At 53.6% G+C, this 9,837-nt stretch overlaps 1 protein-coding gene across 1 annotated transcript; it reads right to left on the minus strand.

Moving 5' to 3' along the window:
* Positions 1-6,423: 6,423 nt before the first annotated feature.
* CALML5 (calmodulin like 5) lies at positions 6,424-7,314 on the minus strand. Its single transcript, XM_054503593.2, has one exon. The coding sequence runs from the start codon at positions 7,163-7,165 to the stop codon at positions 6,725-6,727; it is 441 nt and encodes a 146-aa protein (XP_054359568.1). The 5' UTR covers positions 7,166-7,314; the 3' UTR covers positions 6,424-6,724.
* Between the last annotated feature and the right edge of the window lie 2,523 nt (positions 7,315-9,837).

Genomic DNA, 9,837 nt, shown 5'->3' on the forward strand with positions numbered 1-9,837 from the left:
AATTCCTTCTCCATCTCATTCTGCAGGCTCCAGGGGTGACACAACCATTGAATGGAATATGATCAGCCACTAAAAGCAATGGCGTGGGTCTCCATTATTTTCACAAGGAAAGGTGTCCACAATATAGCATTAAATAGAGAACGGTTACAGAGTCATCTGCATGATGCCATTTCTGGGAAGGAAAAGTACGTAGAAATAGAAGTATGTGAGTGGATAGAAAAGGAAAAAAAAAAAAAAGGCAGGGTATGTTCCAAAATATTTACACATGGTCTTTGCTTAGAAAATTGTTTCCATTTTATCTTGCTGTCTATGCTTGTGTAGGTGAGCATTGGACTGACAATTCTGAAGTCCCTTCCTGATGACCAGCATGACCTTTTCCTTCCAAGAACTACGTTTCTCTTGCTCCTCGCCTCCCCACCTTACACAGGTGAGCCCAGACAGGTGTGGCAGCTCACCTAAAACCATCCAGCAGAGCACGCCCCAAGCTTCAGGCCTGGAGCCTGGGAGTCCTGACTCCACACTCACGGGGGCCTGGGGCCTGACCAGACCAGTGAGGCCTCTGACCTTCACTCCCTGAGGGAATGTGCCCCAGCCTGTGCAGCAGCTGCCCCCGGGCCCTCCTTCAATACCAGTGCTAGGTAGAAAGGCTGATGGTGGCCCAGGAGGAGGGTCTGGGCTTGGCCTGGCCACTGCAGGAGACTCCAGGGTTCACCTTTCCCGTTTGCTCCCACCACCTGGAATCCCTGCTGCCTGAAGCACACCCACTATGGCATCCCTCTAAGCAAGACCAGAGCCCATCATTCTACAGCAGCTGTCCTGGATTCCAGGAAAGCAGGAAGGCAGGGAGAGCAGACACCTGAGGTGGGAGAGAGGGGCCTGGGCAGCCAGAGCCCAGGGCAGGGGTGTGGAATGTTGGCACATCCCTGGAAGCTAAGCAGGAATGTGGTGGGAGATGTACACCCGTGGGTGCTTCCAAGAGGCACAGCAAATTCCTGCTCTCAGGCAGAATTCCCAGAAACAGCAGGTGAGTGGTCCCTACTCACCTTAGAAATGCCCACCACACAGGAGACTGGCGGAGCTCCCTCTCGAACTTTCTCCCTGCTGGACGACCTCACATCTTCAGGAGACTGGCGAAGCTCCCTCTCGAACTTTCTCCCTGCTCAACAACCTCTCATCTTTAGGAAACTGGCGAAGCTCCCTCTCGAACTTTCTCCCTGCTCGATGACCTCTCATCTTCAGGAGACTGGCGAAGCTCCCTCTCGAACTTTCTCCCTGCTCGATGACCTCTCATCTTCAGGAGACTGGCGAAGCTCCCTCTCGAACTTTCTCCCTGCTCGACGAAATCCCTCCTGCCCCCTCCTCTCATCTTCAGGCTTCTTGTCTTTGCTAAGACTCCAGGGGAGTCCAGGGAGGCCAAGGGGGTCCCTCCTCCAGCAAACATTCACTGAGGGAGGAGTGGCCCTGTTTATTCAAAGCAGTTCATATGTTCTGTGTGCAGCAGGCTACACCCTGGAGGTATAGGAATTAGGAACTGCCCTGCAGGCCCTGAGGGGCTCCAGGCTGGGTCTGAAGGAGAAGAAAAATTGAGAAACTGCTGTTTACCTAGAGACAGGTAAATATTGTCAGTGAGGAATGTGCAAATGGCCCAGGGTTTGAGGATGACCTTCCCTGCAGAAAAGGCCCCAGGGATTGCACAGGATGCCAGGCTGATCCTTCTTTAGTCTCCTGGGCCCTCCTTCAATACCAGGCTGATCCTTCTTCAGTCCCCTGGGCCCTCCTTCAATACCAGGCTGATCCTTCTTCAGTCCCCTGGGCCCTCCTTCAATACCAGGCTGATCCTTCTTCAGTCCCCTGGGCTCTCCTTCAATACCAGGCTGATCCTTCTTCAGTCTGGCATCCTGTGCAGTTCCTGGGACTTTTCTGCAGGGAAGGTTGCCCTTTCCTCTACAACCGTCCTCCTTGCCCCATTAAAAGATCCCCCAATAAAAGTCAATCAGGTGGCTCGCCCTGCCTGTAATCCCAGCACTTTGGGAGGCGGATCACCTGAGGTCAGGAGTTCAAGACCAGCCTGTCCAACATGGAGAAAGCCCGTCTTTACTAAAATGCAAAAATAAGCCAGCATGGTGCACGCCGGTAGTCCCAGCTACTTGGGAGGCTGAGGCAGGAGAATCGCTTGAACCCAGGAGGCCAAGGTTGAAGTGAGCTGAGATCACACAGCTGTATTCCAGCCTTGGGTGACAGAGCCAGACTCCATCTCAAAAAAAAAAAAAAGTCAATCAGACCAAGGCTTTTGGGGCCCTGACTCCCATTTCCCTTGAAGTGTGTGGGTTTCTGGACAGGTTTTTAGCCACCGGGTACCATTCCCTCATCCTCATCTGGGTCGATCAGCTCAGCCCTGGTGCCCTCCACCGTCCCGGTTCTAACATTGCAAGCCCAGCATTCCAAGACCCCTTACATCCCAGCCAGTCAGGATGGTGCCCACCCCATTGCCTGAGCTCTTAGCCCACAGGGGAGCTCCCCTATTGCTTCCAGAAAAAGGAACAGAAGTGTGGTCCACACCGCAGGTCTACAGGCCTGGTCTCCTGGCTACTCCCCCAGCAGCAAATCAGCCTGAGCTGCTTTCTCTCACCTGCTCCCTTACATGTGGAGCTGATTCCTTTTCTAAGTGAGTGGATAGAGAGGGGGATGGAAGAGCAGCAGATGCCTCCATAGCCTGCAGAGACGGCAACAGGACCATGTTTCTGAGGGCGGGCCAGGGCCTTCCTTCCTGGGACCCAGGAACTTCCATTCCAGAGCATTTTCTTCTCAAAGGTTGGACCTTGGTCCACGGTTGCAAGGAGAGCCCAGATCTAACCATCATGACAAATCTGGATGTATATGCTGACCCTAGAGTTGGTAACGCTACTGTAGAAAATGTCTTCTTTGGCCAGGTGTGGTGGCTCATGTCTGTAATTCTGGCACTTTGGGAGGCCGAGGCGAGTGGATCATCTGAGGTCAGGAGTTCAAGACCAGCCTATCTAACATGGCGAAACCCTGTCTCTACTAAAAAATACAAAAAAATTGCTGGGCGTGGTGGTGCAGACCTGTAATCCCAGCTACTCTGGAGGCTGAGGCAGGAGAATCGCTTGAACCTGGGAGACAGAGGTTGCAGTGAGCCGAGATCACACCACGGCACTCCAGCCTGGGTGACAGAGCGAGATTCCATCTCGAAAAAAAAGAAAAAAAATGCCTTGTTTGTTTTTTTCTTTTTGGTTTTGGTGTTTCTTCAGCCCTTCCAGATTCTGTCCCAATCCCCAACTATAGAAATGGAGACAGTCAGGTGCCTTGCTAGTTCCATGGAAAACTCAAGCCCTTTCCTCCCGAGTCGGTCAACAGACTGTGGAGTCGGGGCCAGTGGAGCAGTACCTTCCCACAGGGGAAAATCCAGCAAAGCTTCAGGCTATGGGTCTCTGGAGGCGTGGCCTCATGCGGGAGGGTCGAGTTTCCCCGTGTGCTCCTCTGTGATTTCTAACCTTCCATGATGTGCCCATATTATTTTTAGTATGAAACATTTCAGACACATAAAAATATAGAGACTAACATAGAGGACACCCACATAACCATCAACATCATCAGCTAAAGAAATGAAACCTTCAGAACCAGCTGAGGCCCCTCTGATGCCTTCCCCAAACCCCTCCCGCCTGCTCCAGAGCAAGCGTCAGTCCTGAGTTAGAAGTTTATTTTCCCCATGTATGAGCTGCATGTGTCTTCAAAATCAGGAATTTTTTAAAAGAAAAGAAAATCGATTTTGCCTTCTACAGATTTAAGCTGCTGTTCTCAGACTTTGGGATCCTCCTGGACCAGGAGCATTTCCAAAGAAATTTGTGTAATGGTGAGACTCTCCATTTTGCAGAGTACGAACACGAAGGAAAAGAAATACCAAAAAAAAAAAAATCTCCTGTGATTACAGTAGCTTCCTAAGACAAAGGAATTCAGTGGTGAAAATGCACCATATCCTCAGAATTTAAAAAGTGAACACAAAGCCTTTATTTTTCTTTTGTTATTTTATTTTCCTACACAGACCCTGGAAAACCTCTTCTTGACCAGCTCAGCACTGAGGAATCATCGCTTCAGAAATGAGACCTCTGTGACCCGCGTCCCTAAGAGGATGGGGCTTTCCTGGAGGACCTCCAGGCAGAACCAGGATGGACATAGACTTTCCCGAGGGCCTCCTGCTCAGTCAGGTGACCAGGCAGGTGTGAGGCTGCCTCTGCTCTGTTCCCCTCTCACCTCCTTATCTTCTGTCTTCCGCCCCCTCTGCAGCCCTTCCTGTTCAGAGCCCTGAGGGAGGAGGCTGGGGTGTCCACCTCTCCTCTCCCTAGCCCCAGGTGCTCCCTGCCCACAGCCCAGGCAGAGGAGGGAAGGTCTGGCCCCAGCCCTGAGGCTGGAAGGGCCTGGAGGGCACTGGCCAGGCTCTGAGCACCGGGCAAGAAGGAACAGGTCGCAATGAGTGACCGCAAGAGATCGTGGTGACTCCTGAAAACGCCCAGGCCCCGCCTCAGTGCCCCGGGCTACCCCTGGCCCCCCAGGCTTTGTGCTGAAGCCGAGATAAAGTGGACAGGCCCACCTCGCTCCTCCACAGGTGTGTGCCCCCCACAGGTGTGCTCCCCCCCGCCACAGGTGTGCCCAAGAGCACGGCAGGTGGGAAAGTGACAAATCCTGACTCCAAGGCCAGGGCCGCCACCTCCCCGAAGCCCGATTTCACCCGATGCTACCATAAGTTGGCCTTGGCTGCTCCTGTACCCACCTGGGGCTTCAGTTTCCACATCTGCCAAGCAAGGCGCCTGGGTCCGACCATCTGAGACCCAGGACAAAGGGAGCCCTGGGAATGCCGGGCTCTGATGAGTGAGGCTGGGTCTCGTTTCTAAACATCACGGCACCAACACAACCCAAATCTATACAGGGCTATGCCCTGTCAGGGTGGAGGGCCCTGCCTGCTCAGCACCGTCCTTCTCCCCCTTGCTCTTCCCTTTCCCCACCTCCCCCAACCCTAACCACACAGACGCATGCACACACACACACACACACACACACACACACACACACACACAGAGACACACACAGACACAGATGCACAGATGCACACACAGACACACACAGACTCACGGACACATAGACACAAAGACACACACACAGACACAGAGACACATAGATGCACACACAGACACACACAGACTCACGGATACAGACACACAGACACACACAGACACACACAAAGACACACAGACACACACGGACACAGACAGACATGCAGACCCACAGATAGACACACACAGACACACAGATACACAGACACAGACAGACACACAGACACACACACATAGACACACAGACACACAGATAGATACACAGACACACAGACAAAGACATACCTAGACACACACACACAGACATAGACATACAGACACACAGATACACACAGATACATACACAGGCACACACACGAACACACAGACATACCTAGACACAGACACACAGATACACACAGATACATACACAGGCACACACACGAACACACAGACATACCTAGACACAGATACACACACAGAGCCACACACAGACACACACATACACATACACAGACACATATGCACAGACATAAACACATACACAGACACAGACACACAGATAGACACACAGACACACACAAACACACAGACACAGACACAGACACACAGACACACAGATAGGCACACAGACACACACAAACACACATACACAGACACACATGAAGATAAGACACACATAAACACATGCAGACACATTGACACAGAGTCACACACACACAGATACACACACAAAGCCACACACAGACACACAGACACAGACACACATAAGACACACACACAAATGGACACACGCAGACACATAGACACAGAGACACACACAGATACACACATACACATGCAGATGCACACAAGGACACACAGACACACAAACATACAGAGACTTACACACAGATGCACACATACAGAGACACACATACAGACACACAAACACGCACGCACAGATGCACACACAGACATACACGTATACTATTTGCAGCGGAAGAGAGGCAGGCTGCATGCAGAGTCTGGCAGCTGGGCTCCCTCTGTCCGTGCAAGGCGCGGGCTCCTGTTTGTGCAGGACACGTGCCCAGGTCCTCACCAGCAGCTCAGGCAGAACCTGGAGCCAAAGACACCGCCCAGCACCATCCTCACACATCCTCTGCCCACCTGCCCTTGCTCGGCGTCAGGGGAGGCAGGAGTTGCCCCTGGGGCCTGCCCCAGGCAGTTCTCCCACCGCAGGTGAGAGGGGTGGGCTGGGAGAGGGGTGGGCTGGAAGGAACCCTGGAAGCAGGTGGGGGCCCTCGGAGGCCGCCGCCCCACAAACACCAAGCACACATGGGACTCGGCAGTCCTTTATTTAGATCAATGCGGGGCTGAGGGACCCTCATTCCACTGCAGGGCAAAGGGGGACCAGGCCCAAGGAGGCCGCCTTCTGCCCAAGGTCTGGAGGCAGCGAGGGGCTCGCAGGCGGCCCGAGGACGCCGCATCCAGGCCCCGGAGCGCAAAGCCTTCCTCCCAGGGGGAGGCAGTTTCCCATCCACCGACCAGGTTTCCCTGGAGAGTCCCAGCACAAAAGCAGCAGCGGGCGGTGGCCCTGAAGGCTCAGAGCGCAGCCAGGGGGACACAGGCGGGGAGCCTCACTCCTGGGCGAGCATCCTCGCGAACTCCTCGTAGTTCACCCGCCCGTCCTGGTCCACGTCGGCCTCGCGGATCATAGCGTCCAGCTCCTCCTGCGGCAGCGGCTGCCCCAGCCCCGCCATGGCCTGCTTGAGCTCGTCCACGGTGATGTGGCCGTCGCCGTCCAGGTCGAAGGCGCGGAAGGCGACCTGCAGGTCCTCCAGGCCGGCCCTGGCCTTCTTCGCCGCCGTCAGGAACTCCTGGAAGCTGATTTCGCCGTCGCCGTCGCTGTCAAGCTCGGAGATGAGTTTCTTTAGCTGGGCCTCCGAGACATTCTTGCCCATGGCCTTCAGCGCCGCGCCCAGCTCCTGGGCATTGATGGTGCCGTTTCCATCCGTGTCAACCGTGGAGAAAGCCTTTTTGTACTGGGCCTCCTGCTCAGGAGTCAGCTCACCGGCCATGCCTGCGTCCCCTGCACCTCGCGGAGCCTCCGAGCTGCTGCCCACCGGCCCTCAACCTGCTGCTCTCAGAGCTCGTGGTCCAGAGTGCAGGCAGCCGCAGGGATCCGGGCAGCGTCTGTCCCAGACAGTTCTGCCTTGGCATGGGAACCCCCTCCTTTTCTGCAATCGGAACAAAGGGAGGAGGGAGGCTCCCCACCCTCCAAATGCCCTGGGGTGACAGCCGCCTCCCAGGGAGGGACAGATCAGCTGCAGACAGGAAATGCAGGAATGGGAGTGGGAGAGCTGTCAGGCGCCAGGTGGGAACTGCCATGGGGTCGGGGTATCGGATGGCTAGCCTGCCAACCCCTCCTGGCCTTGAGAGCAACCACCCTCCCTCCAGGAACATTCTGCCCAAGGGATAGTTTCCCCTGCAGCTGATTCTCGGAGATCCTGACCAAGCCAAGGGGTTCAAGACAGCTTCTCCACCTTCACAAAGACTGAGACTGGTGGGGGAGGTGGCTTGAAGAGGGCTCCCTCAAGGGCACAGCAGGCCCCAGTGTTTGGTGTTTCCGTACCCCTCTCTCCAGTGCTGCTGCCTAGCTCTTGCCCTGAGGCTGGGGCTGGTGGAAGGGAAGTGGGTGGTAGCGTTGATTCTGCCAGGGCACAACTGTGGGTATCATGAGATTCCCAGTCCAGGGTCTAGAGACAGAGGATGGGGCTCACTGCCTGTAACTTCAAGGAAGCAAGGGACCAGGGCTGCCTTCAGAGCCATAGCTGGTGCTGAGATGGTGTTTATCAAGTGAATATGTGACGTGCAGTTTCAGAGGAGAGGGAAAGACTTTTTGTCTCGCCAGAATACCCCCTTCTAGCTCAGGGATTCCTACAATTCAATTCCATCGCCAAGTCCAAGGTTCCCTGTGCAGGCACTCTGGGAGCTCAGTGGCAGGCGTTCCATTCACAGGGCATCAAACAGCTACAGTTGGAGTTTTGCTGCAGCAAGACACAGTGGGCCTCAGTGCCCAGCATACCCCAAAGGTGCAGGCAGAGGGGCAGGAGGATGCAGAACAGGTGGCTGCCATCAAACTTGGCCTCCTTGTGGTTTTACTAAGCATCAGCCCTGAGCACAGAAACCCATCTGGGAACTTACTGGGGCCCTCGATCTGATCTGTTCTCTGGAAGGAAACCCCCAGGGCCACTTGCCTTGAGCAACTTTTAGAGCAACAGCTAAGCTTTCGGGGGACCATCCCCAAGTCCTTCCACTGATGTGACCTACAGTTGTGAGGGGACATTTGCCTTGGAGTCCCCAAGATGCCTTTCTCAAGCAAGTCCCCTCTGATCTCCATAGATTCCCATTCTTCTCCCCAGCCCCTGCCCGTACACAGGGAACAAACTCCTTTATTCCCCTGAGAAAGTTTATACATTCCACCTCCCTCCTGTTCAGCCCATCAAATAGACCAAATGCCCTCTCCTTCCCTAAAGTGCAGCCAGACAAACACCTCCCAGCCCCTTGGTGCTGCACACATTCTCCAAGGGAAGCCGGAGGCTGGGGTGCCCAACCACTCACTGCATGACCCACAGCTCAGTCCCCCAGGACCACACAAGGGGCAAACCAGGCAGAGCAGTGAGAGGAGGGAAGATGCCCCAGCCAGCCCTGGTGCGGCAGCTGCTCTCTGAGCTGTGTGTGAGGGGCCAGAGGGAGGTGCAAAGGGCTCGGAAGCACCGCAGCAGAGGGAGAGGCTGAGGTTTGCAGAGAGGGAGCTCCATGGACCAGGTGCAAAAGGGAAAGTCATGGTCAGCAGGGAGAGGGAAGCAAGGGGGTCACCCCACCAGAGTTCAGGGGGACCCAGCATAGACAGAGAGATGCAGAGAGCAGTGTCCCAGTTGTCTGAATCATTTTGTAAAGATATCTTGAAGATTTTCTAGCTCACCTCAGTGGTGGAATAATACAGAGGCCTCAATAAATATTGAGCAACCAATTTCTCAATGAAATTGACAACCGGTTTGGGGTGGAGAACGTGGGTCTGGCCAGGAGATGAGAACAGAGAAGCATCCTGCCTGGTGAGGGGCCCAGGGAGGGCGGGGCTCTTAATAGCTGGATTCAGCCCAGCTCCTTGTTTTATTTCATTAAAGAATACTTGAAGATTTAAATCTATATTTGAAATTTCCTTTCCTTCTCATCTTGTTGATGGGACCTGTGATTAAAATCCAAATGCTTAATAATTATTTCTTGTCATTTTCCCCAGGTATTAAATACTACTTTGCAAACAATATTAGGAGACTTGAGCTCCCAGTTCCAGTTTTGTCAGTGATGTGGAAACCTGTGTCTCAATATCCGCATCTATAAACTAGGATGATGCACCCACCATATCTGATCGGAGCGTGTAGGATCAGAATATTAAGTACAGAGCCAGCAGCAGGTGTTATTATTCTATGATAAACCTCATGGTCAATAACAAGCTGATTCATGTTTGATGTAAATCAACACTCGGGAAAACATCTACTTGAAGGGGAATCTCACAATTTTGTGATTAGACCTCTTTTGATTGAACTGAAAAATTAAATGCGTCCACCTCGAGGTTTAGTTAAGTCCAACATGCCAAGGCTCAGAGCATTAGCTGACTTTTCAGTGTCAGCTCCAAACAGAGGCAGTTCCATGCAGAGCAGAAGCACCTATTTAGAAAAAGTCTCAGGCT

The sequence above is a fragment of the Pongo pygmaeus genome, chromosome 8 (genome assembly GCF_028885625.2).
Source record: "Pongo pygmaeus isolate AG05252 chromosome 8, NHGRI_mPonPyg2-v2.0_pri, whole genome shotgun sequence".
Taxonomy (NCBI): Eukaryota; Metazoa; Chordata; class Mammalia; order Primates; family Hominidae; genus Pongo; species Pongo pygmaeus.

Coding starts and splice junctions, on each gene's coding strand:
- CALML5 (XM_054503593.2), bottom strand. CDS start 7,165: ATGGCCGGTGAGCTGACTCCTGAGCAGGAGGCCCAGTACAAAAAGGCT.